Raw genomic sequence first — 27,960 nt, 5'->3', positions numbered from 1 at the left:
GAATTCTTAGCAATATACCCTACACCGCTTCTTGTCCCTTAATCCCTCCATTAAGGTAAATTTCTGATTAACCCCTAAATCTATATCAATAATTATCGATAAAACAAGTTAACGAAACACAAGTATATGTATATACTGCCAAACGGGTTTAAAAGTAACACTATCGCGGCGCGTTGCCAAGTGGGTTAGAACATTTTAGCGATCTTTAACTTGAACTAAAGCACGCCAAGTTTGGGCAGACGATAAAATGATATAATTTTTTTTTTTAATTCATAAATGCTTTGGTGCAAAAATATTTGATGAAATCTCGGACAATACCGAACAGAACTATCTGTGGGAGCATTTAAATTATGACCAGTGTAGAGAAAAGAAAGATACCGGAGTTGAACATTTCTATCCCGGTTTTTGACGATGCCGACGCCAGACCGAATTTGTTTCCGAGATACAGGAAGAAGAGGAGTTCCGATGGGGAGACTGAATCAGACCGCACTCACGCGCCAAACTGGAGGGGGCACGGGGGCAGACACCCGACCTACAGTAGCGTGGAATTTGACAGGCAGTTGGATAAAATCTCGCTATGGCTAGAAAATTGGGACCATTCTCAGGTAAAAAGAAAAAAAATGTTTAAAAGTATGTGATTTTGATTTGATTGACCGTATACAGTTGATTTAATGATTTTATTTATTAATTGACTTAATTAATTAAAAAATAAAAGGCCTAGGTGTATAGTATGTGTCCCACTTGAGATCACACTGTTGCTCTAGTTAATGCAATATTTTCAAATAGAAATGAAAACTTTATGCTAATAAATATCAATTTATGATGTTACAGATTATCAATGTGTTGACCCCTCCCACCCCATCCCCCCTTTTTTAATGTAAAACTAAGAGGCTTAATTCAAATGAGGCATGATATCAAAATCTTACATACAATATTGTAAAATATTATTTAGATAAACCATTTGGTACAAAATACTCTTGGAAAGCAAAATCTGCAGTTTTCTCCAAGCCAATAAAATATATTTTGAATTTGATATGAGTTTTTTCATTCAATAATATCATTATGATTGTAGAACTTCTGAAATTTACAGCTAAAATATATGCTTTAAAATGTAACAATAGACTAGAAAAAAAGAAAAGTAAATCACTTGCTAGAAAGAAAAAAAAGCTACAGCCATTATGTCTCAACAACAAGTCTTCAAAAATTCGAGACAATGATGTAACCAAGAAATTAGAAAGTTATTTTAATGAAATGGACTGCATGCGATAAAAGAAAACCTTTAAAACAAATATTGTTCTTGTCACACATACTAGAATATTGCTATACAGGGACGATTAAGTTTCAATGGCAAAACAATTTTTTAAAAGTCTTAATGCCTGCCCTGATGAAAGATTAAGCTTTTCTTACAAGATAACAAAAGGTTTAAATGCAAGACAACAAAGAATTCAGGATTATTTTTATTGCTTCGAACAATGGCAATAGCTTTTGATCTCCCTTTTGATAAATCACTTTCAAAAAAAAAAAAAACCCAAATGCCAGAATAAACTCATTTGAATCAATGGTTTAAGTGTGATATATATCTCTGGTTATGTGTCTGAATACACAGGTTACATAAGCAATACCCGTAATTACCTAATGAAAAATATACCTGTCTCATTCCCTGAATACGGGTGTAAAAGTTCAAGAACTTGTTCATATGCATTGAGAACAACAGATTACCTCAATTATGTAATGATAATGGTTAGGGGGGGGGGGGGGAGGGTTAGCCAGTCCACATAAAAATATTTATTTATAGAAAGTATTTAATTAATATCAAAGTAATTGTCTGATAATAGAATATTAACTTGATAAAATAAGTATGACCATTGCCCTATCTTAATTAATTTATAACTATGGATTCAAGGGTACATGTATAATACAGTAACATCAAACACACTTGTATCTAAATGAAACAAAACTTGATGTATAATATGTGAATATGTGACAGATGATACTTATGTATTGATTGGTAACACAATACATGTATATGTGTTTATATTTTTCTTCTTACAAATAGAAGATCCTCATCTTTTTACAGCATGGTTTAAAATGATTAATATTAGACTAAGTTAATTTAAAAGAACTCTATTCTAATAAATGGTAAATTGAGGGGGAAGGGAGGGGTTGATGAAAACCCTATTAAAACTTTGAAATTGACAGGGAAGATAAATCAGCTTCTGGTATGTGTACGATTAAAGTATTGATAAACTTGTCATTCCGTACTTTATAGCGACCTAATACTTGTAATCGGTTTGTACCACAGATTGCAGAATGAGAGTGATATTTTAGGGTAAAAACTGTTTTCGATAATCTTAGCAATTTTTACCATGGAAGATATTTATATCTTTTAATCTCCGAGAGAAAATTGACGCAAATCTATTTTCATGTCAATGAAAAACTACTGATTCCAATGTTAGATTGTTTTGTAAACATTCCCCAAGTCCAAATTGATTGTATGACTTTTTTAAAAAAAGGGAAAATTATGACATTTTTATTGCACATTAATGGGCGAAAATTGACGTTTTATTTGGTAATAACTGTGATAATGTTGGGGTCATTGAAAGATATTTTTTAAATTTCAAAACCTTGCACTTGAATTAAAAGTTAAAACTCTATTAAACCACGCTGCGTCATATACCAGTGGTTGATTACAAAAATCATGGGCCATTTAGCAGAATTCGAAGTTGGAGGATTTAATTTGGATATTAGAAATGATTGATAGGTGACCCTGAATGATATGTTTGTAGAATTAAAAATGTCCCCACTGGCCAGGAGAAGTAAAGGAAAAAGTAAACGTCAAGCTCTGACATTAAAATCATATGAGAGAGAGAGAGAGAGTCTCCAAATCACCTATTTGTTTAATTCAACATGATTTGACTTAGCACTTACAAAAAGTATTAACAACTTCTGCAAAGTAAAACAAGAAAATTCTTAGTTAAGGTATAATAATAACTTGAGAATAACAAGAGAGAGAGAGAGAGAGAGAGAGAGAGAGAGAGAGAGAGAGAGACTGAGACTGATTCATGTATATAGAAAGTATTAAGAAATCATTCTCTGTCTATATACCGTACTAGCCAGAATTATTGCATAATTGTAAAAGATGAATTAATGTGAGTAAATGTGAAAAGTCTGTGTCAAACTTTAAAAAAAAAAAAAGTAATGTACCTCAAACAGCATAATTAAAATTGCTTTCAAAATGGCAACTCTCTCAAAGTTACATACATGTATTATTAAGGTTCATCTCAGCTCCCATGCATGCAGCACTAGCTAACTAATCTCCCATACAGGAAGTGAGTTAGGCATTGATCAGAAAAACTCTTTGACGAAATGGCTAACAATGACTAGTTGTTACTCAATAGTTAAAAAGGGGATTTATTTAAACAAGGCGAAAACCAACATATCATATTTAGTGATAATCATTGATTTGCGAGAGAAGTGCCTTGTTTTCAAGTGGGGCCTGCTGCTTTCTGAGTACACGAACAGATTGTCTAAAAGTGTTAGTCAATATTTCTCCAACCATCATTAAGTTTTTGTTCTGAGTAATAAAAACATGGTGTTCTTTTAGGAAAAAAAATTGCCCGCTCTTCTCAACAAAGACTTTAAAGAGATGATTGGAGAATGTAGCAATTATGTTTACTATAGATAGCTCAAAGAATTTAGTCATGAGTTCAAAAAATAGATTACTGGGGGGGGGGGGGGGGGCAAAACAAACAAAACTAATAATATGAATAAAATGCAGTAAAACTACGTACTCTGGATGTCCTAGAGTTTTGATTTCACAAGTAGAATATTCTAAAACTTTGCATCTTCAGCTTTTTTTTTTATATTGACAATAATTATACTATGTTGATTCAGTATCCTATATAATTGCACATGATTGTATGAATAAGGGACAATTCTTTTAAAATCTTCAAAATTATTTTTACTCATCTGGTAAATAATGAATTTAATGAATTATGTCTGATTTTTTTTCCATAGAGATATGCCACTTTATATATTGCAACATCTTGATTCAGTAATACACTTGATATGGTTTCGAATCTGCTGTCTGCTATTTACAATCTTTAATAAGTTTATAATGATGAAAATGTCTTAAATTTCAGAGATGCCACTTGCTGGAGTGGATTTTGCGGCGAAGCAACCACACACAGTTCCAGTTCCTGTACACCGTCATGCAGCCGCATCTGCACCGGGACTTCATGTACACCGCTCAGAGCATGTACCCCTCCATGGAGTTCAAACCCTTCAGTACCCATACGAGCAGGGAGGTTCAGGTACCGCCAATTGTCTTAGACTTTCTCAGTGTGGGACTTGTTCATGTAATCAATTCACCATTTTTTATTTTTATTTTTTGTGGTATTTGATTCATTGTCATTGCAGTCCTTTAGGTTATGAATTGGACAGCTTAACTACCTTAAAATTATCTCACCAAATAATTTCAGTGTTTTAACAGTCAAAAAATATAAATGACTTGAGTATAATAACCCACAATTAAATGATATTTAAGTTGGTAGTTTTGAGAGTGTGCTATTTTTTGGCTATTATTTTGGATGTGAATTTTTTACAGAACCATTTCTGATCAAATCAATTATATCTGAAGGATGTAGAATTTGTATTTACAGTAAATGTATCTTACAACCGTAATAATGGATACTTAATGCAGCTAGTACCATTTGTGGTTCTTTTTAATTTTCAAAATGATTATTACCAATACTTCCAATCCGAAGAAATACTATCAACCACAGTACCAGCATACTGGCATTCAAAAGATAATTCCAATAGGGGATCAAAAAGTATAACACTGAGGGAAAGAATTCCTATGGTATCAATAATTCAGAAAAATTCTTGTAACATAATGCGGCTATGGGATTATTGAACTTCATCCATTTCATGTTCTCACAGATCTGTGCATTATGTTGTATTGTGATGGTTTTTTTTATATGATTATACGTTGGCATTGCAACAGTGGTTTTCTAAGATGTTCATTAAAGTTAAAGTTATTAGAACAAAGTGTATTAATTCAAGATCTGTGGTGCTGCAATGCAAATCAATACATCACAATGCTTTAGCCTTTCCCCTTACTGAAGTAGTCATTTGATTCAGAGATGGTTATTATCCAGTTTTTACACAAAGTCATCATGTATACACAAAAGATATATTGATCATATTCTGTGCTTTGTAAAAGTTTTACATGAGAGAGAGAGAGAGAGAGAGAGAGAGAGAGAGAGAGAGAGAGAGATTTGGCAAAAGGACCTGAACTTTTTTACACAGTCATCATACATACACAATATATATTGATCATATTCTGTGCTTTGTAGAAGTTTTACATGAGAGAGAGAGAGAGAGAGAGAGAGAGAGAGAGAGAGAGAGAGAGAGATTTGGCAAAAGAACCTGAAACTTATTCAAGAAAATTGAGAGAAAAGGATAGAGAGAGAATTTCTAACAAAAAATGCTTCATTCAAGAAGAGAGAGAGAAAAGAGATTTAGCAAAAATTTCTTCCAACTTAAACATGGAGAGAGAGAGAGAGAGAGAGAGAGAGAGAGAGAGAGAGAGAGAGAAATCATATCTTGCTTTTTTCTGGTCTGTTTAATATTGATAAGACATCTGACGGAATGTCTGTCAATTTATCATGACTAGGGCAAATCTGGAGAACTTTAGTTTGTTTGCTTTTTGATTTCCAGGTAATTTCATTCTTTAAGCTTGAGACATTCTAATTGTTTTCTCTCGTATTAGATTTTCAATGGGACTCTTAAGTGCAAAAACAACTTAAATTCTCCAATGTATTGGTGCTACTTGGACCAATTTTCGTCCCTGGGATAAAGTGTTTTGGTGTGGGTAATCGAGTGAAATTGCATGTTCATGATGTTTGTTTTTATTTCAAAACTGCACTTATCAAGAGTTCAAAATTGCCACAGACTTATAACAAGAAAATACAAAGCTTTTAAGTTTACATTATTTCCTCAATGATATTATAGTGTTTATACAATCTAAAATATGTAATCATTTATCCCTCTCCAAACTGCATCATTATAGCCAAAGATAAAGTCTCCTTTTAAATATGCAAATAAAAACTTCCGATAAAATGTATTGAAATCAATGTATTAATATAAAGTATTCATTCATCCTCCGAGTTTAATAGCTTGCATTGCAAATGCAAACATGATGCTGTAATATTTTAATACTGGCCAGTGTATCATCATTGTTCAAACTGCATTGTGCAACATGGATAAAAATCAATTGAAATATGATACTATACACATCATTAAAGATTGAACAAGCATTTGATGATGATGATTTAGGAAAACTATCCACATATTCTGATAGCTGTGTTCAATAACATTGAACGATTCAGGTATTCTAATGACCATGTAGATCAATGCAGAATATAGTGATGACTTTCTGCCTAATTTGATACAAAACCATAAAATTTCTTTAGATTTGATATAAGTTTCTTGATGAAGGTCGGTTTGTAGTTTAATTGTAAATAACAGACATGATCATAGCTTCCATGTCAGGTACCTTGCAATCAACCCAGTACAGAGCAAAATCAAAAGAACTTTAATTTGTACAAACATTTAGTTCTTTGCCATGAGATTTCAATTAAAAAGGATTCTTGCAGTTAATTTGAACTGAATAATAATAGGAAGATAATGGCCATAACTTTCATGTCACTTTAATAGGTACGTGTACCAATAAAAAAGGGAAGAACTTTCAGAATAATACAGATACATCAAACACAATTGTAATCAGTTTTTTTCCTAGTCTTGAAATGTATCCTAAACTTAAGCTTATTTGATTAAAGGATTTGCTTTTATAAGAAATTATAATTGGTCATCCCAGGTGGCACTTCATCTAAAGCATGTTTAACTGTATTATATTTAGCCTTAAGTAATTCAACATTTAATTATTATAGGTTGTTTTTTTTTTAAATTAACATATTTTTTATTAAAACAATTATTTGTTTCAGCAAAAATTGATTCTCCACAGACAGAATAACTTTTATCGTGTGAAATCTGGTTACTTCCGATCTGACGAAGATGTGAAGAATCAAGCAAAGGAGAAGCTTGCTGTACGCTTCCCAGAAATCCCCATTGAGAAGGAAATCAAAGTCGAGAAAGTTTACACAGAATACAGGTATGGACAGATTTCAACACTGTGGGAGGGGGAACAATTTTGGTTACTACAAATATATCCAAATTTGATCTTATTTTCCAATTGCTTTATTTTTCTATAAAAAATACACACAACCTTGCTTATAATCTTCATTTGCTTGTACATGTATTAAAAAGTTTGTATCTATATTCATCATTGTTTTCAAAAATTTTCCTCACTCAAGTTTTCCTTACACTGAATAATCACTCAATATCTTTTCCCTGAACCGCAGATATTCAATCCAGTGAAAGAACTCCTTTAATTCTACATTCATAAGAAAATATAAACTGTATTTTCTTATCTTAAATTCATTTTCAGTAAACTTAAGTGCTTATATAACATGTTATAATCTTTTCTAAATCCCTTCGCTTTCATTTACCTCTGTAAATTCCTAACATGTTCTCCAATCTAACATTTTCAGCAAAAAGAGAAATGGATTATCACATTCCTGGTATGTGTCATTAATTACTGCTATGAAAATGGTTTGTTTGTTGCGCACTTGCGAATAACATTTTTCCTGCAGTTCCTATTTCAATACAAAAAGTTCTCATTCTAAGCTACCTCTTTTCTCTACAGTTCACTACTGGGTTCCAAGCCCAAGGAGAGTCTCCCCAATATAAAACAAGGCAGGAAGTCCTTGGAGAGAAGCAAGAGTACCAGGGAGTGTACACTACAGCACCCACTGCTCACCCACAACCCAGACAAGCTCCAGTCTAGTCATGCTGTGCTCAGGTAAGACAAGCTACAGTCTAGTCACGCCGTGCTCAGGTAAGACAAGCTACAGTCTAGTCACGCTGTGCTCAGGTAAGACAAGCTACAGTCTAGTCATGCTGTGCTCAGGTAAGACAAGCTACAGTCTAGTCATGCTGTGCTCAGGTAAGACAAGCTCCAGTCTAGTCATGCTGTGCTCAGGTAAGACAAGCTACAGTCTAGTCATGCTGTGCTCAGGTAAGACAAGCTACAGTCTAGTCATGACCTGCTCAGGTAAGACAAGCTCCAGTCTAGTCACGCCGTGCTCAGGTAAGACAAGCTACAGTCTAGTCACGCTGTGCTGAGGTAAGACAAGCTACAGTCTAGTCACGCCGTGCTCAGGTAAGACAAGCTACAGTCTAGTCATGCAGTGCTCAGGTAAGACAAGCTACAGTCAGGTCATACCATGCTCAAGTAAAACAAGCAACAGTCTAGTTAAGGGGTCCTCAGATAAGATGAGATCCAGTCTTAGTCATGCAGTGCTCAGGTAAGACAAGCTTTAGTTTAGTCATGCCATGCTCAGGAAGGTCATTTTGTATGAAGATGGCTCACTTCACTTTAAAATAGTTTCTCAAATCAGCAAAAAATCTTTTTAAAATATGGATGCCAATATGTATCAGCTTTAGATAATTTGATCATGATCCCGAGGGTTTTCTTTTACTCGTTAGATTCCTAGAAATGCCTGTCAAGCGACATATTCAAGACGAGGGCAAACCTCAGAGCCTCAGTAACTCTCTACAGAGCCTCACTTCCGTGGACCAATCAGCAGCCAGACCATTCAACACTGTGTCTCTCAGCATCCTTCCTGAAAAATGTGCCAAAAATTTACATGTAAGTGAAACACTGACCATTTCGACCTAGAGCATTGGAAAAGATTTATTATCAGGATACAAATATTTGATATTAAAATCTTTAATGAGATGCATTTGTCTTTTTGAAAAATAAAGAAATCTATATTAGTAAGTATAGTTACAAAAGGCTAGTTTATGTTAAAACAGCAAAGATTCAAAACATGTACTTCCTCTTGTTCCTCTTCCTGAATTTTTGTGTGCTTATATTGGGCTGATTTTTTGCAAATGGATGTCGCCCTTAAAAAATTTTACATGCAGGTTTTAGACAATTTTTGCTATGCTTGCGACAGGTGAGCTTTATTTAATATGACCCTTTTCTATGCTAATGTGTGCTTAAAGATATGTTTACATGTAGGTATTTTTTTATGATCGTCATTTTATTCCTTGAATTTGCTGCCTATAAACTAGCAAGGCTACCCTGTCATTCCAAATTCTGATACAATTTTTTGTAATATCTTAAATCAAACCACAAGTACATCTTATCTGCTCTGCTCTCTATGACATATATATGACATATCTATAAATAATACACAAGGTATATGTATGTCATAGACAGCAGAGCAGATCAAACATAATTAAGTTACAATATGAAAATTTTTTTCATATTATTGTCTCCGATTACACTTGATTAAGCTCTTAGACTAAACCATAATTAAAATTGGCTACTCCTGATTTTGTTTATCACACAGGCTAAAGATGAGAGGCCTTCTGATCTGGATGAGAATGCTAGAACTGTGATCAACTGGTACATGAATGATTGGTCAGGTAAGGCAATGGAGTACATGTGTACTAATACATAAGTGGTATATCTACCAGGATGTACTGGTTGATTTACCACTGTACCAAGACATGGGCGGTATATCTACCGGGATGTCCTACTGGTTGATTTACCACTGACCCAATAAATGTTTCATAGAAATTTTTATTCAAATTTATAGCCCCTATCTTTTCTGCTAGTTTACAGTAGATGAATATTTTAAGGTTAGGGGAGATCCCCTATCCTCTCAATAGTATATGTCACTACTACTTGCTATAAACTTAAGTGTATATGTATTTTCTTAATGATGCTTACCCCGGTAACTCTGCCTAAAGATATGTTTATGAATATGGTTCTTGTCGCAGAAAACCATAGTCATGTGCCTGTAAGCATGATTGAAAAAATTACCATGCATTTATTGCTCTATCCTACATTGAATTTTCAAAATAGATTTGTTTTATATTTATAATTTAAGTTCTCAAATTGATTACTAAAGGACTTGGCACATTTTTTTAGGTGATTTATAAAAGAGTTGAAAATTTGTGTGTGTTTTCTGGTTTTGGTTTTTTTTTTTGCAAATTATATACCATGTACTAGCTGTCTCATATACATCTCTTTGAGCTCTTTAAATTTCATTCTTTTTCGCTTATATATTCATTTTCAAGACTAATAATTAGGAAGGTTATGAATTCAATAAGCTTTTTCAAATTGAGGAAATCATCAAGTAACTTGGTCTATAGTAAATGCTGCAATCAATTTGCTTAGACCAAGACTTTTAATATTCAGTATATAATGAAGAATTTGTAACATTTTATGTTTCATGTTCAAAATTCAAATAACAGGTAATTGCAATGCAACAAATTTAAATTCATTGCATGTTCAGCATAATATACACTTTGAACCAAAATTTATCAAACTTTTCCAATGTGTACACATTCATTGACTTTCAATGCTTGAAATCTCAAGTATCACTTAAAAACATTTATTGCCCAATTCCAAATTTTAAATTGATATCAGGAATTGCTCTGCACTTTGAAATTTCGAGTCTTTTTACAATATATCCTAGTAACTTGGGTCACCCGAAATTGATCCCCAAATCCTTGCTCTTCACAATTCAGAAACGCCATAGGATTATCGCTTAAATGCACCCTTCCCCAAGTTTTCCTTAATATATTGCCTTTCAATTTGTCGTAACTCTTTGTCGTTTTTCAATGAGCAAGGGTGACTCTTTTTTATCAGGAAGTGGTGTTTGCCCAAGATAAATCGTACAAACGATTGTTGATACAAAATCAAAAAGCTCAGGGCAGGCAATCTGACATAATGATATTTATTTCTCCATTTTGATAATTTAATGATATTGGTTCCATTTTTAAATTTTACAGACGTGAAAAGAAACGAGTTTCTGCACAAGGTCATTCTGAAGCTTGACGCTCGCCAACAATATTTTATATCAAGTTTTTTATCGGTACGTAGAACAGGTTTACTAGCTGAGATAAAAAGTTTCTTTACTGTTTAAAGATTTTATTTGACACTGGTCATTGACAAATATAAATACATATATGACCATTATAAAAAAAATCTCTGAGCTTTTTAAGATTACAGAAATATCCAGACAGACACTCATTCTCACGTAATTCCAAAAATATTTTATTACTCAGCAGATATCGAACATCTAACTAAGATTGGAAAAAAACTTTCACCATTATTTGAATTTAGTCAACAAATCTATAACAGAAAGTGAGACCAAATTTCAGCAATTATATGATTTATCTCTGCCAGATTTTAGAAGGACCGACAAAAAACAAATATGCACAAGCCCCGGTAAAAGTACGGTAATCTTTTCTTTTGCAGGTGCGACAACATCGTGATTTTCTGGCCCTCTTACCGGAAAAAGTGGCCCTGAAGATTCTCAAATACCTCACTCCATACGAGATTCTCACATGCTCAAGGGTCTGTGTTAAGTTCTAGTTTTGCATGTCATGGGACCTTTAATTGTCATGCATGTCAATGTATTGATTTAAAAAGTTTCTGTTTCAAGTGGTGGCTTAAAATTTTATACTTTAATTCAAGCATTCTTATTTTAAGTTGAGTAAAAGTATCAATATATAGTTAACAATACCTGTGCCGAAGATGTTCTTAGTTTAACATTTCAATATGAAGTACCGGGTAATTGTAATAATTTTAGATTCAATTTTGTAAAAAAAAATTTAACTAATGTAACTCTTTTTTTTAAGTTCTGTTCAGGATATAAAATATTTTTTCTTGCTTTCTTTTATAAATATAGGAAATTCCGAATCAATATTTTGAAGAAAAAAAAATTTATTTATGTTTTTTAAACATTTTATTCAGGTCAGTAAGAACTGGTACAGTCTTGCCAATAAGAATGAGGTCTGGAAGGACAAGTGTGGACATATTGAAATCAAGGTCCCTGTCCCCTCAAATCCAAACTGGAAGACCGTGTACAGGGACAACGTCTACCTGGCCAAGAACTGGGAGACTGGGGCGTGCCGTGTCCTTGACCTCAAAGGTCATTCTGACCAGTAAGTTATTACAAGTAACCGGTTCATTTTGAGATAATGGAGAATTTTGGGGTTAATTCATCTAGTTCACTATATAATGACATTGAACAAAAGGTGCAGCTATTTTTCATATACTATGACCTCTTCCATATCCTAATCTTACTGCTAGTTATGACAAAAATGGGCATACAGAGGATCCTGACTCTTAATAGAGGAACTCTTATTGTTCTACTTTCATGTTAAATACTGAAATCTGATTGGTTAAGACGCAGTTAATAATATTTACTATTACCCTCAGCTTTAGCAACGCACTTGGCAACGGGTAACATTAAAAAATGTTACATGCGCGAAAATTATGCGCGTACGGTTCGCTGTAGAATTCACGTTATTCCTATATAAAAACAGTAAAATTTTCTTAAAAATTTTAAAAAAGACATTCAGTATAACAAAATAAATAGTGCCTGTTTGGGAGGATAACAGTTGAAATTGACACCCCTCGAAAACCATTGTCAACCTCCGCTTCGCGTCGGTTGACAATGGTTTTCTCGGGGTGTCAATTTCAACTGTTACCCTCCCAAACAGGCACTATTTATATAATGTTACCCTATAAAATCCCAGTTTTACAATTTTACAATAGATCCCCTTGAGAGACAGCTAATTAGTGAGCACTGTAACCTTCTATATGTTTTACTAGGGTGGAGGAGATCATCTTTGATGGCAGGACCCTAGCCAGTGGGGGTCAGGACAAACTGATCAAGCTGTGGGACATGAAGACGGGCAAACTCCTACAGACCCTGAGGGGTCACGAGAGGGGGGTGTGGTGTCTCAACTTCTTCACCCAGACTTTGCTCGTCAGTGGCTCCTATGATGGAACCATTAAGGTGAGAACCTGTTTGTCAAAGAGACAAGTTTCCACACCTTGTATTACAAAAGTGTTAAGGAGACTGGATCAGATCAACAAATTACCCATCAGATCTGCCTTCAAACCTTGAATATTATATTTTTTGCCATAAACTACTTATTTGTATGGAAAATTCCAAATACATTGTATATTAGATTTTAAAATTTGATTGAATAATAATCCCTTTATATCTTCATACAGTGTTCTTCATCTAAAGGAGATTAATATAAGTCTTAAAAAAAACCGGCCAAGACCATGTAGCCCCCTTAATTCAGCTTTGTTAAGTTTTAGTAGAAGTGGAGAAAAACATTTAGTTGGTAAATTAATTCATAGAGAAAATTAATTATATGCATTTGATTTTTTACTAAGAATTTTGGTTAAGTGGCACTTCAATTTTGAAAATGTTTAAGGAAAAGTGGTAAAATACTTCAGTTGGGCTGGTAGAGTAACCGAATTGCAGTATCGCTGATTTTCTTATTCATTTGAGAAATGTGGTTGTCATAAATAGTTATTTCAAAATATAAATGACATTGGGTACATGAATAGAATTTTGACTTCATTTACACTGACAGACTTTTAAACTCTTATGGCTGAGAAGGGCGTGTTTCCACTACACATATTGAGGGTGTTTGCTCAACTCATAATACATGGAGTAGATTCACCATGATTAGATTTTATTAGCAGTAATTACATGCCAACATTTAAAACTTACTTCATTTTACAATGTCAAAATATTTCAATCAGCACCAGAATTCTTAAAAACATAAGGAAAATGAAACTAAAGGTAATATGACTGCCAACTATGTCAACATGATGGAGAATTGTGTTTGGGGTTGTTTTTTTTTAAATTAGGATTGGAACATAATATTTATGATATGGAGTTTTGTTTTCGTTTTTCATTATGTGGTGAACATTAGATATACATGCATGCATGCATAATGATAAGAGTTTTGATTTCATATTTTCAATTAGGTGTGGAACATGAACAATGGTTCGTGCTGTAGGACTTTGATAGCACACGAGGGGCCAGTGTGGGCCCTGGTACGACACGAGAACATCCTGGTCTCCGCCTCTCAGGACCGAACGGTGGGTGTAAAGCAGAGAGAGAGAGAGAGACAGATTGACAGACAGACAGACACAGAGAGAGACAGACAGACAAACAGACAGACATGTTGGCAATAATGATAAAGAGAGAACAAATTAATAATTTGTAATAAAAATGTGTTGAAAAGATATTAATAATAATTATCATATATCAAGGAGAAAGGATATTTAGGTTCAAGTCAGAGAAACCCACAGTGAGTCTTGCTTTTCTTAGGAAAAACTAACATTGGGTTTCAGACAATGAGAGCGTGCAATCATTTGAAAGACTCGGAGTTCCAATAAACCATGCATATATACACATAAAAATTAAATGAAAGGATAAAAAAAATTTAAATAAATTTTAGTTGGATTAAGTATTGTACTTACCCACCTATACATTCTAAGCCTTATTTTGATTTCTGTACAGGCCAAGGTGTGGGACATCTCGCGCTGTCTCCTCCTGACCACCCTGACAGGACACAACGCCGCCATCTTTGCCGTGGACATGTCGGAGGATGGGTCGCTGGTCATCACAGGGTCAGCAGATAGGGTAAGGGAGGAAGAAACAGGTCTGCTTGGTGAAAAGTTGATACACCTTTGAAATGCATGTATACATATAGAGTTGGAGATAACTTGGGATAAAGCCTCTTCATAAAGATGGGATTGGGGGGGGGGGGTACAAGTAAAGTAACTGAGTCTCTGTATTATGATATACATATATCTTTAAAATATGAAAAACATTGGTCTGAATTTATCATATTACAGATTTACATTGAAATGTGTACACATGTATGTGGGTAAATCAGAATTAAGTGCATGTCTTATACTTTAATGAAATAATTGTGAGAGAAATGCTTTTTAAAATGCACAGTGTCAGCATATTAGAATTAACTTAAATTAGACAATGGCCTTAAATCTGTTAACATTATCATTCAAACATGAAGGTAAATATCATCTTCTCTAGCCAAGGGTCCAATTTAATTATACCGGTTATAGTAAATCTCATCTCAAAATGGATCGTTAAATTAAGTCTTAAATAGATGCTAGCCAAAAGAAAAGGTGAATTTATTCTCTAAGTAGAAAAGTTATTTCCAATGTTGATCAATGAACATGATTTTCAGAGTCTGTGATTTTTGTAGACTGTGCGTATCTGGGACAGGGAGACGGGGGTGAAGAAACAGACAATCTGGGCCAGCCCCTCCACCTCCATCATGTCGGTCAGCTACAGTAAGGGACTGATCGCCTGTAGTTACGGCGAGACCGTCTGTCTCTATAACACAGATAGGTGTAAACTCATCAGGACATTTGAGGGCCACATGAAGAGGTACAATTATTAAATCCTCAAATATTAATTGCTTACAATATATTTTCCCAAACACTTCGTCTCAACACTTTTCTCAAAATATGTATTTCTTCTTGCTACAAATGCATACTGATGTCAGTTAGCTATGGTATGCTTCCTAGCTCTGGCTAGTGGGTTGACATCATAGAGTGCTGGAATTGTTTTTCAGTGGACCTTGGTTCAAACCACAGTAGAGGCATCTTTCAAATTTACATGCATAATGACAGTACTACATGTGTATAATTATGTACATGTTTGGTGTGTTTGCAGGATTGAATCTGTAAAATTAAAAGTAACAGATAAAGAGAAAATGCAGGGAACCATTGTCAGCTCTGGAAAAGACGGTCTGGTCAAATATTGGGACCTTCAAAGGTAGGAGTTTTGTCCCTTTATGATTCAATTCTTACCCATTTTGTACAAGATTTTGGGCTTCAATGGTGAGAATTATGTCCCATTGATTTTTATTCTTTCAAAATTTTGTGTACATGGTTCGAATATTCACATCATTTGTCTTTGATTTCAGGAAAGAGAGCATTCAGACTAAAGGGCAGAAGGGGAATGTGAAGTGTATATATTTTGACGATCTTAGAATAGCTAGTGGAAATGGCAACAGAATCAGAATTTTTGACTTCAACTTCTTTGACAAATCCCTGATACCCAAACAAGAAGTTCCTTCGTCTCAGGAAGGGATAAGAAAGTCAAGTGTAGCTGCTGGGACTATCGTCATGGACTTGAATGCTGAGAGTTCAGAGGTCAAGGATGGGACTATTTCAGGGAAAGTGTCCCCCCACCCAGGGGAGGTGTATTCAAATAGGGCATCGCGGCAGAGTCAGAAGAGTACCAATAATAATAGGGCGGGTTCAACTGATGTCAGGAAAACACCCCAAAAACCTGAGGGAGAGGAGTGATATTATATAGATAGTTATTATAATTGATAATGTTACATCTTTTGTAATTGTTAATTTTGTCCTGAGTGATTTTTTTCAAATTGTTTATGGACTGTGTTCATTTGTTTTCTTTTATCAAATATACATCTATCTGGTGAAGTTTTAATTGTTGTAACTGCCATGGATTTCCAATGTGCCCTATAAGCATCTTCCAGTGATATTTAAATTCAGTTCTGTGTTCATATTCATGTCATCAACAAGTTTATAGTTACCTATCTCAGAGTAGAGATTTGATGATGTAACTTGCACTCATGTCTTCATACAATAACATTGGTTTTGGGTGATCTAATAAGGGTCACAAAGTTCCAAGAAGCCCTAACTTTACCATTTCTTAATGTCAACGGGTCCCATGGCAAAGAACTGTGGTAAACCTAGTTTTTTATTCCATCATCTACATGTACAGTCATGTATTACTTCCTACGTGATTCATGTCTGTGTTATTTCCAAAATATTGTGAAATATCATTTGATAAATTATTTATACTCTGGGCGATTTATTGTACCATTGACTGTTATTGAATGATGAATATCCTTGACATTGTTGAAACAAATTATCAATGCTGGCTGTGATTAATGAACTCATAACATACCAAATTTTTATCAAATTCCTCTTATCTTACTTAAAAGATAATTGAAAATGAGAAAAAAAAGTTAATGTTTTGTTTTTTTAATCTATTTTAAGATTTTGTTTATAGTTATCCTTCATGTTTCAGGATTTGTCTTATTTGGCTAGTCTTGCCTAAATTATGGCTTCAGGTCTCATTATAATGTGGTTTGTTAACGAGTTACATTATTACTTACAGAGAGGTTGCCACATGAGTGGTTATATTTCTCCAACTTTTTATATATATATATGTACCTCTGTGTTTAACTTAATTTGAATAAAAAAAACCTTATTTTCTAATATTGTCTGTCTTGTCTTCAAAACTAGTACTAGTACAGGTATTAATTTATCAGTTAGCTTTTTTTAAGGAACCAGTTTTAATCTGTTAAAAATAAAATTCCTTTTCACACTTTTCCTCCCCTTCTCTTTGTAACTAGTGATCATGATGAAATTGTAAATGAAACATGCTTAAACTCTACAACTCAACCCCCTATCTCCTTAGCTGAAGAAATGTACCTCAGAGTCTCAAGTACAAAAAAAGTTGGTCAAACGTAATGCTAGAGCTAGCTCTACAGTTGCCCATCTAAATTTATTTTTGACCCCACTCTCACTCCAATGATCATACTACCCCCCCCCCCTTTCCTACTCCACTGATCATAAGCCCTAAACAAATCAGTTAATGATTTCAAAGAATCTTGTCAATGATAAGGTTTTAAAATATTACCGGTACCGCTGTATTAATTTAAACAAAAATTTACAAGAAATTTAATTATTAAAATCCAGAACAGGAATCTCGTTCTGGCAGAGCCAGAATTATCATCCACTAGTACCTTTAGAAAATTCTTCTGGTGAATTTCTGATAAAATGTTTCTAACATGACTAGTATACATGAACAAGCAATGTGTTGTCAAGCATTTTGGTTTTAAAGATGTGTAAGCTGCACTGTGTGTGAACTATCGGGGATAAAAATGATAGAAAAATCAAGTAAAAATCCATAGACTGTATCAGCAACATTTAATTTTATACACCATACACAGTGTACACAATAGCACATCACTGCTACATTTATCAACAATATCATAAACAAAATAGCAGGACTGATTTTAATTGCACTATTACATAGATATATGCAAGCCTGAAAAAAAATATATATATATACCGGGTATATGTTAAAAAAATATTTAAAAAAAAAAAAAAAATTTGTTTCTAATATAATTTCAGTTTATCACAATTCATTGGCAGGATAAATTATTTTGACAATATCTGAACCCTTGTATAATGTATTAGTTAAAATAAAAAAAAAACTCTCATAAAATATTAACAAGTAGTAAAGTTTAAAGGCAGGTGTCCCCAACTCATTCTGATGTTTAAAATTTTACATTTTATGAAATTGCTGGATCAGCAAGATTACAGCTGGTACAATTTTCATTTTTTTTTTGGGGGGGGGGTGTCAAAAGAGGTACATATTCCTCAAAACACTAAAAGCATCTACATACTGAATGTAATTGCATAATGGCCATCATCAATACAAAGAAAGTAAATGCATGTATATTAAAATGCCCAAAGCTATGTTTTGAAAAACCCTGAACCAACCCATTCCCCCCCCCCCCAAAAAAAAAAAAAACTAAAGAAAAAAAAACAGAGGAAGTTTATGAAAGACAATACCTGTACATTGACACACATTTCAACATGTGATGCAATAATATCATAATTATTTGAATCTGCAACATTTATATTTGATTATTGATAATGACTAATACACAAAACAAATATTTAAAGTGACCATAAGCTGATCAGTACAATTTGATCTCACTGGAAAAAATTGTTGTAAACCATTATACATAACTTTTACATCATCCCTGTTTAGTCTTTTGAACCATCATAAAATTAAAAGTCACTTTCTAATACACACGATAATCATGCACTACATCGACATTCAAGTGATATTTATAGAGTTATCTCCCTTAAAATGTGCTCTGAATATTATTCTTCAACTCTCCCATTCAGTCTTCAAAAAAAAGCTCATTATAGGATCATCTCAACAAAATAAACATACAGTTCACTGACAATAAGCTACTGTACTACAGAGTTATCTCCCTTATAATGTGCTCAGAGCAATTCCATGCAATCTCCTAAAAACTCTTACTCTCATTGATACTAAATTTTTTTTCCTCATTTTATTTTCTATCAAAACTTCTAATTTTCATGCATTCATACTTCGGTCTTCTAACAGTTCCTTTAACTAACGAGCTCACACGAAGACCTTCCATCTAGCTTATATTAGCCAGGATCCATTTTATGAAACCATGACCTCCTTGTGACCTCATCACTGGTTACCTTGGAGACAGATCAGCCATGTGTTTCTGTAGGAGCGTGTTGATGATGTCTGTGTAGAACGAGCCGAACACGGACCTGTTGTAGGAGATCAGTCGCAGGAAGCGACCGCACAGCTGACTGAGTTCACGCTCCACCGCAGAAAACCCAGGGGGCACCTTGAGGGGTTCCTTGTGTTGGGATGAAATGATTTGTCTCAGAAAGTCCAATAGTCTTTTAACTGAAAAATAAAAAAATAAATAATAGGATAGAAAACATTTTTTTCAAAATTTTGTTTTAATTTTGATATAAAATTGTCATTCCTATGAGAAAAATGAAACCCATTTTTTTTAGGGTACATTTAATGACAATGATTACTCTCTTAGCGTAATTCTAAATCAAAATAACAAGTGAAAAATAATGGGTGCGAATATCTGCCCTGAAATGAACACAACTTACATAGTAGTTTGTAGACCCTATTGTCCTTGCTTGACATCTCAGTAATCTGACCCACCAGTAACCTTTGCTGAGCCTCGTCTCGAGCCGAGAACCCATGAGATGACAGGAACTCGTTCACAGTCTTGTTCACTTGCTCACCAACATTACCCATCACTTTGGGAAGATCACTTCAAATAAATATATGGAGAAGCCGATTAGAAAAATGACAAAATTTTCATGGAGAAGGGGGAGATAATTCCCAAAAATATTTAAAATTTTAAAGCAATGTCAACAAGAAACAGGTTTATATAATAATGGTTCACAAGTATTTTACCAGAGTGAAAAGTTAATTTCCATTCTCAAATAAATTTAATTGCACAATTTACAAACAGAATTGTTGAAACAGATAACAAATTTAAAGACATTCTTTAGTTTGACAACAAATCAATAAGAAAATCAAAGGCCTGAAGGGCCACAATGGTGTCGAGTTAAAGTTAATTTGAAGAGTAAAAACCTAAATTATTTTTTAAACAAGTGAAAAGCTGTCAATGTGACAGCTTACCGGGTTTTCTTTTTATATGCGAATTGTATCCATAATCCATGTCAACCCATATCCAGTGAATAAAGTACCCTATATGCAATATTTTGCTAAAAAAGACTTAGTTCAAAAGCTGGTATTTTTTCATAAATAATCAGAAATAAAAATCCTAGAAATATGCACACCTCTGATACTTGTACAATTAATCTGCAAAAGAACAACTTTTTATCTATAAAACTGTAGGAATAGTTATCCGTACCATGAGGTTACCCTATATGCAATATTTTGCTAAAAAATGACTAACTTCAAAAGCTGGTATTTTTTTCACAAATTATCAGTAATCAAAATCCTAGCAATATGCACACCTCTAATATATGTTTAATTGATCTGCAAAAGATCAACTTCTTATCTTGAAAACTGTAAGAGGAGTTATCCATAAACTGAGGGTACGCTACATGCAATATTTTGCTAAAAAAGATGACTAAATTCAAAAGCTGGTATTTTTTTCATAAATTATCAGTAACCAAAATCCTAGCACTAAGCACACCTCTGATATATGTATAACTGATCTGCAAAAGAAAAATTTCCTATCTTGAGAACTGTAGGAGGAGTTATCCGTACAATGAGGGTACCCTATATGCAATATTTTGCCAAAAATGACCAAGTTCAAAAGCTGGTATTTTTTTCATAAATTATCGAAAATCAAAATCCTAACAATATGCATACCTCTGATATATGTACAATTCATCTGCAAAAGAACAACTTCCTATTTTAAAAACTGTAGGAGGACTTATCTGTACAATGAGGGTACCCTATATGCAATATTTTGCCAAAAAATGACCAAGTTCAAAAGCTGGTATTTTTTTCATAAATTATCAAAAATTAAAAAAAAATTAAAAAAAAAATACATTAGTCAACTTTAAAAAAAATAGAAAATGTTATTTATCACATAACTAATAAAATTACAATTCATTACAAATTTGCTCACCTAATTCTTAAAAAGTTTTGAATTTCAATTAAAAATTTAAGTTTATAGAAATATCTTAGGAGTTAAAATTTTTTTAGATTTTTTTTCTCTATTTATATGGAAATAAATATTAAAATTATTATTGTGTTTAATTCTATATATTGTATACTGCTGATAACCACTCTGTCTCTTATTATCAATTTCATCTAAAATTCACAAGGGTCCAAATGACACGGGCCGAAAAGATCAGGGGTAGATAAAAGAAAGCACCCATTCACGTTGTTTACAAAGTGAAAGTAGTTCACTAGTTGGTTTAAAATAACTTTTGGTTGTAGATGTACTTATCACTCGATTCGGAAGTTTTGTTTCTACAAGATCAAACATTTGTGCATTGTCTTTCGATATGGATACAAAATAATCTATTTTGCAGGCTAGTACATTTCATAACCAAATTGAGTATGTAAGCCCAGCTATCGCATGTGTCTCGGTGCTAGTGTATTCATCCGCTGAAACCGAGACATATTGTTTTCAATAAAATGTGACATTTTTAAAGACGGCAACCATTTCGAATCTGCAAACTTGTTTTGTTGACGTACAGTTCTGCTCGAAATTGAAGTATGTCATCTATTTTTCTTCAAACACACACGAAAACTTTGCACTCATTTGAGTTGTTTGGCTCCTAAAAATGTAACTTCCGGACGTACGATCCCTAGATGGCTTTCGAGCTTCGCTCGACGCCATAATAAAAAGTGTTAGAATACAATCACACTGTAAAAGGATTACGTTTTCCCCTCACCTTTCTGGGACACCTTCCAATAAGGTGCAGATCTCTGATTTTAACTTTTCTTTCAGGGCTTGAACTCCGGAGATAGAGACCCCTACAGTACTGTAGGTGATCATCAGGACAGAGGAAATCAGGGCTAGTCTGTGTGCACTCTCCATCTGCTCCGAGATCCTAGCATGGTCCATTACAAGAGTCTGTAAAGAATATTTGTTAAAAATTGTTTTTTTACCAATCTTCTTTCATTCATTAAAAAAAAAAAATACATGTATATACTGTTTTCACTAGCATTTTTAGTTTCAGCTGGTTTTGATTAAATGCTGCACTTAATATTCTCTCTTTGTTATAAGAAATAAAGGTGACTAGAAACTATGTTATGTTTTATGACAAAAGTATTGTCTGTTCCTTAATAACTGATATGTAAATTAGATAGCTTTAAGCGTACACCTATTAAGTGTCCTTTTTTGACCTCTATTTTTTTTAAAATTACACTGACATGTTTGTAGTATGCCTTGTATGAAGTTGGGAGGGACCATTCTGGCATGCAGGCAGTTCTCGCCGAATACCGTTTCTCGCCATTCATTTCTTACATCATTGAATCAACTCATAAAATTGTATCAAAGCTTCAAAAATAAGATGGAGTTCACAGCTGTTCTAAAAAAGAATTAAAAAATCCTTTCTAACCATTTTACCTCTGGAATGACATTTTTCTCATCCCAGTCCAACAATTCGATATAGGCCTCATTCACAATGGCCGCTGGGGTTGCCAGGGGTAACGACATGGCCTCCTCCACTGCATTCACATCGGTGATCTTGTCGTGGCTTCTCTTCAACCAGGCTTTGGTGAATTCTAGCCCATCAATTCCCACCTCTGAAATAGGGAAAATATATACTAATCTAGTGAGCATGTAGTCTGATGATATTGATAAAAATCATCAACAGTAGGTTTGCCATTAGATGTAGGGACTACAGATGTCCTTCCTTCATGAAGCCAAAGGCCTATTACCATGCCAAATCTTGCCAAGAGCAGATATATAATACTGCTGATTTCCTTTTTAATATAAGCTAAATTTATCATTAAACCCATTTTTCCTTTGCACATACAAATGGATGCAATTAAATGTCATCATACGTGAAATATCCAAATTTTACAACATTGTACAGTAAAACACGGTTATAGCGAACACGCTTATAATGAATTGACGTTTACAGCGAAGTGATTTTCATTCCCCGTGACTAAATTACATGTTGTAATCTTGACGGATATAATGAATTACGCTTATAATGAAGCAAAATTGCCCGTCCCTGGCGCTTCGTTATAACTGTGTTTTATTGTACCACAAAATTTTTAAACTAAGGTTTAAAGGTCCAAATGTCTTAACATATGTTTGGTTGTAAGATATTGTATTCTGGTGATGACTTTAAAATTTTACATCTTAATGTCTGACCTTGCTGCGACTTGAGGAAATCTTGGAACTTTTTGCGTTCGTACTCCACAGACTGCTGTTGACAGTACGGCCGGATCTGTTGGATTGTGAAGTTCGCCATGTCCATCTTCATAAGGTCCATCACCTCAAAAATCTCCCTAACAAAAATATACAAACCAATAATTATCAATGTTCTTTCACTGATAGTTAATGATTGGAAATATGCCTAATGATATAATGCTTCTTGATTTCATCAAATTTGGAATAAATTACCTGTATCTTTTGCCTTTAGTGAAAGCAAAAATATTTTTTGAGAGAATCAGTTTATTATAAAGCATCGTCAAATTATGACTAATTCACTAATATCAACCATTTTACTACAGTTAAAAACACAATATCTTGCCATAACTGATGCTCTTGTTTGAGATCGAGGTTGTTCTGGGGGCAGTTAAATCATGAATTTATAATGCCTTCATTATTAAAAAGTAAATTTTCTCAAATCTTACAACTTCATCCCCATGAAAAATAAATAATTTTGCTTCAAATAAATTTACATGTATATACAAAACCATTCTGCAAAAATAATCCTTAAGCTCTATAGTACATTTAACGCAGAACTTACTTAAAAAGGGGGACAACTTCTTTGATTGTTTTCAGTTTGGCCACTTGGTCGTCTCTGACCGGGGCACACAGTTTCTCCATGACCCCGATGATGTAGTTAGAGTAGTAGTAGATGTCAAAGGCGTCGTTTTCAAGCTTCTGTCTGATCAAGTCGACGTCAAGCACCTCACAAATCTGGGCTCTGAATCGCACATGCTGCGGCAGGAGTAGCATCATTATATTCTAGGAGAAAAAAATTCACAGATTAATTGTCACATTAATAATGTCTTATATTCAATTTCATAAAATTCTACTGTACAAAAATACATTGATTCATATAATTATGTACTTATGTAATAATGTAGAATATTCATTATTTTTCAAATGAAGGAAATAAAGAATTTCTACTCTTACTATCATGGTATAAGAAGAATTTGATATACCGGGTAAATGGAAATTTCTAAAGTCCAGTGTCTGAGATTTTTTTTACATTTGGTAATGTGCTTTAAGGATCAGGCTGGGGGGGGGGGGGGGGGGGGGGGGGTCGAAATATAATGTTATTTAAAACCATCAGATTTATTTGAAAATTTTATATGCGATTTCTGAAGCTATCAACTACTATTTGATAAAGAAAAATTTCATTTATTTTAATATAAATTTTTTATCATTTTCTATGGAGCTCTTCTTTAACTGGAGATCAATATTGTCTAAAATGGCAGCCACCCCCCAGCCTCCTTAAAGAAACTTATATTACAAAATTGACACATCAGTATTTCCTCCGTATTGTTTTGACCCTTCACCTTTATTAATTACTCATCAACAAATAATGTTACCTGGTTTTAATCCTCTTAATATAATTGTAACAATCTCATATCTTATCTTCCCTTGTGATAGAATTTATCTTCACATGCATAAACTGAACTCTGTAACAATGTAAATATATTATCTTAAGTAAAAGAAGATATTCTAATCTTTGTTAATTTTAGCTCTTGTTAGAAGTTGGAACTTACTGAAGTCTTAGTGACAAAAACATTTAAGTTAAATGGGATTTACTCATTTCAAATGAGAGATTAAAAGCCTATAGCATTAAATTAGCAATTTCTGTGCAACATACATCTTTAACTTCTTCAATGAGGACCAAAGCGTGGGAAAAGTCAGGAGGATCTTCATCTAATTTGGCCTGAAATGCATCCCAGAATGCTCTTCTGACCGTGTCCTTAACCTTTTTCTCAATGCTGTAATGGAGAATGAATGGTAGATATACAGTAATTATCAAAGATTACCTATAAATCCTAGTTTGTATAACTTATCTTCACTGCATTCACAATTCTTCATTTTGTAAATTTAGGAGGATATTGATGCATGTAACTATGGATAACAACAAACTTATATAATGTACATGCCATCACAAAATAACTTTAAATGAACATGTATATTTAAATTGCTTAATTACTCCTTAATTTTTTGTTGTTACATTTTCCTTATTTCCATTGTTTAAAACTCAAAACACATGTATTCGTCAAAACATAATTTACTTGTACTTCCCAAACACCAAAAATTTGATTTTCTAATGGTATACAGGCAACTTCACAACATGTGATTATCATATGATTCTCATATGAAAGGCAATACATATGAGAATCATATGTGGCGAAATTGCATATGTATGATACATGTATACTGTTATAAGACATTAGAAACCCAGTGCCTTGTTTTTGTTGTTTGTTTCAGGAACCAGCTGAGCGTTCCATTAGTTACCTGTCATCAGGGGGTTGGAAGCTTTCCAGTTTAAAGTCTGAGTTGACAGCAATCTCGTGTGCCAGGGCCATGTTTTTGACTCCACTGGCCGCCTCCATCAGCTGCTCAAAGCTCAGGAACTTAGGAGGGGAGGCTAAAATATTCATTAATAATCATAACTTTACATGATAATAATATTGAATCATCTGATGATCATTTGATATGATATGCAAGATAGATTCTTACATGTGTAGGCTCTAATTATTTTTACTCAAATTTTTTATCAATTTGGAAGTTATCTATACCTGTTATGATAAATAATTTTTTTTATTCCAATCTTATTCAAAAATTTTATTTGATTTTTAAAACCATGCATGCACATTACTCCCTTAGTTCTATCAATAAAAGAAGTGAATATAAAGAAAATCATTGCTGTACCATTATATATACATAATATATAAAACCATTTTTCAATTTCACTATGCAGTCAAATAAAATCATTATTGTCAAGTACCTGCAACCATAAATGCTGGAGGGATCCTGGGGGAACTTGGAGATTCTGTCCGGACTTTCTTCTCTGTTTCAGAATCGCTTACTGAACTTCCCACTGACATGTTCAATTCGCCATCATCCTTTTCTTGGAGCGGAAATTCCCCATTTAAGGAATTGTCCAGGCTGTCAGGGCCTTCCTTATCTGACATTTTATTTCTCTTCCTCTTTCAAATTAATATGAACTCTAATGTAGTTTTCTCTGGAATCCTTGATGAAATAGAAAAAAAAATCAATTAGTACGTACCACACATCCATATCGATAAAAAATTGTACCATGAAGATATAACTAATTTTTTTTCACATTGAATTTATATATAAGAAATAAATCTGATTCAGACATCTTATGATTTTATTTAAAAATTACTAGATGTGTCAGTGATTGATTCATACATGTAAATATATATGTATCATGCATAATGCAGCATAGCTATTATAATTGCTACATGTACACAGGTGGATGGCTTAAAATCACATTAAAATCTGTTGGAAAATCAATACCTTTCAAACTTTGGCAGCATTTCAAAAATATATATTTGTCATTGTTCACATCTAAAAATACTTGGTAAACAACTGAAGTAAAAGCTCATTTTGGCTGTGGACCACAGGCGCTTGTTTCATACAGGAGGTCTACTGTATAGTTAATAGACCTCCTGTACGAAACAATTAAGCGCCTGTGCTGTGGACCAATGATTATTTAGCTGTATTTAATTTTTAAATTAGTTAAAAATCAGTATAGCATAAAACTGTCTGATTAATTTTTAACATTCTATGCATGCAGTGCATCAATTATATATGCGTAATAGCCCAATCTTTCGATTTGTTGAATATCTTACATCCATAATGATTTTATAAATACATGTGGTACAGCAAATTTTGATAATATGATATTTCTATCACTAACCTGGTAACACGTAATTAATCTACTTTAACTACACTTGATTCTATATTTGGTTATATACGTCATAGAGATGCTAAACAGCTGACGGATGTAAACAATTTTACAAGCTACTGTACCTTTCAAGATCGATCCATCAGCTGGTTTCTCACGATTGTGATTGACTAAAATCAATTGTCCGTGCAGTACTCCAGACTTCCTATAGATGTCTTGGTATATAACTCTTTCCTGTATTTGTTATGCTTTTCTAGAACCCTCTTGGTCTACATGAGGTGACGCTAATCCATGACACAGACACTCTTTGCAATGTTTACGGAAGTGACGAAATATAATATTGTAAAGCTTAGAGAATATCCGAAGACACGCATTTGGCGCGAAAATTCGAAAACTATGAATGAGTGGGGGTGGGGGGGGGGGGGGGGTGAAGAGGAATGGCGGATAAGCTGGCCAGTGCTGCACCAGGTTTTTTTTATACCCCTCCTCTTATCAGGAGGAAAATAAGTAAAAGTACATCTCTTTCTATTTACTTACATGTAAACTGATTTTGGATATATATTTACATTCTACTGTGTTTTTCCATTAAATTCCGTGATGTTTAAATGCCTCTAAATGCAACACCTATTCACTGCGTATGAATTTACGAGTAATGTACATAAGTAGTTCTCAAACAGTAATTTCTATGTTATCAGTTAAAAAATGCATTTCATGAATGTTGTCAAAACACCATTTTTTATAATTATTCAACAAAGAAGTTGACTTTATTGTGA

General features: G+C 33.5%; 2 protein-coding genes across 2 annotated transcripts; one reads left to right on the top strand and one right to left on the bottom strand.

Annotated features, from left to right (window-relative positions):
• Nucleotides 1–128: 128 nt before the first annotated feature.
• Nucleotides 129–17,202, top strand: LOC105344547 (F-box and WD repeat domain-containing 11-B). The gene is made up of 15 exons (XM_066071633.1): nucleotides 129–605; nucleotides 4,143–4,313; nucleotides 7,008–7,174; nucleotides 7,769–7,924; nucleotides 8,611–8,773; nucleotides 9,483–9,558; nucleotides 10,933–11,015; nucleotides 11,402–11,500; nucleotides 11,900–12,090; nucleotides 12,764–12,950; nucleotides 13,943–14,056; nucleotides 14,481–14,603; nucleotides 15,193–15,377; nucleotides 15,666–15,767; nucleotides 15,919–17,202. The coding sequence occupies exons 1-15, from the start codon at nucleotides 351–353 to the stop codon at nucleotides 16,301–16,303; spliced, it is 2,457 nt and encodes an 818-aa protein (XP_065927705.1). The 5' UTR covers nucleotides 129–350; the 3' UTR covers nucleotides 16,304–17,202.
• A 742-nt stretch (nucleotides 17,203–17,944) lies between these two features.
• On the bottom strand, nucleotides 17,945–27,516 carry LOC105344636 (T-complex protein 11-like protein 1). Its single transcript, XM_034477395.2, has 10 exons — nucleotides 27,313–27,516; nucleotides 26,261–26,505; nucleotides 25,768–25,900; nucleotides 25,124–25,244; nucleotides 24,032–24,252; nucleotides 23,431–23,567; nucleotides 22,675–22,853; nucleotides 21,998–22,179; nucleotides 19,718–19,884; nucleotides 17,945–19,499 (listed from the first exon to the last, which is right to left on the bottom strand). Exons 2-10 carry the CDS (start codon nucleotides 26,445–26,447, stop codon nucleotides 19,279–19,281), a joined length of 1,548 nt encoding a protein of 515 aa, XP_034333286.1. The 5' UTR covers nucleotides 26,448–26,505; nucleotides 27,313–27,516; the 3' UTR covers nucleotides 17,945–19,278.
• Nucleotides 27,517–27,960: the final 444 nt, after the last annotated feature.

This window comes from Magallana gigas, chromosome 9 (genome assembly GCF_963853765.1).
Source record: "Magallana gigas chromosome 9, xbMagGiga1.1, whole genome shotgun sequence".
In the NCBI taxonomy this organism is placed as follows: domain Eukaryota; kingdom Metazoa; phylum Mollusca; class Bivalvia; order Ostreida; family Ostreidae; genus Magallana; species Magallana gigas.
The sequence above is the reverse complement of the archived record's forward strand: the minus strand, read 5'-3'. Positions and strand labels throughout refer to the sequence as shown.

Bases quoted from the DNA above. Each gene is read 5' to 3' on its own strand.
- LOC105344547 (XM_066071633.1), top strand. From the start codon at position 351: ATGACCAGTGTAGAGAAAAGAAAGATACCGGAGTTGAACATTTCTATC. The intron at 4,314-7,007 runs GTACCGCCAATT...TATTTGTTTCAG, and splicing joins ATACGAGCAGGGAGGTTCAG to CAAAAATTGATTCTCCACAG. The intron at 7,175-7,768 runs GTATGGACAGAT...TTTTCTCTACAG, and splicing joins AAAGTTTACACAGAATACAG to TTCACTACTGGGTTCCAAGC.
- LOC105344636 (XM_034477395.2), bottom strand. From the start codon at position 26,447: ATGTCAGATAAGGAAGGCCCTGACAGCCTGGACAATTCCTTAAATGGG. The intron at 24,253-25,123 runs GTATGTTGCACA...TTTTTCTCCTAG, and splicing joins TCATTGAAGAAGTTAAAGAT to AATATAATGATGCTACTCCT. The intron at 22,854-23,430 runs GTCAGACATTAA...TCCCTATTTCAG, and splicing joins TTTCCTCAAGTCGCAGCAAG to AGGTGGGAATTGATGGGCTA.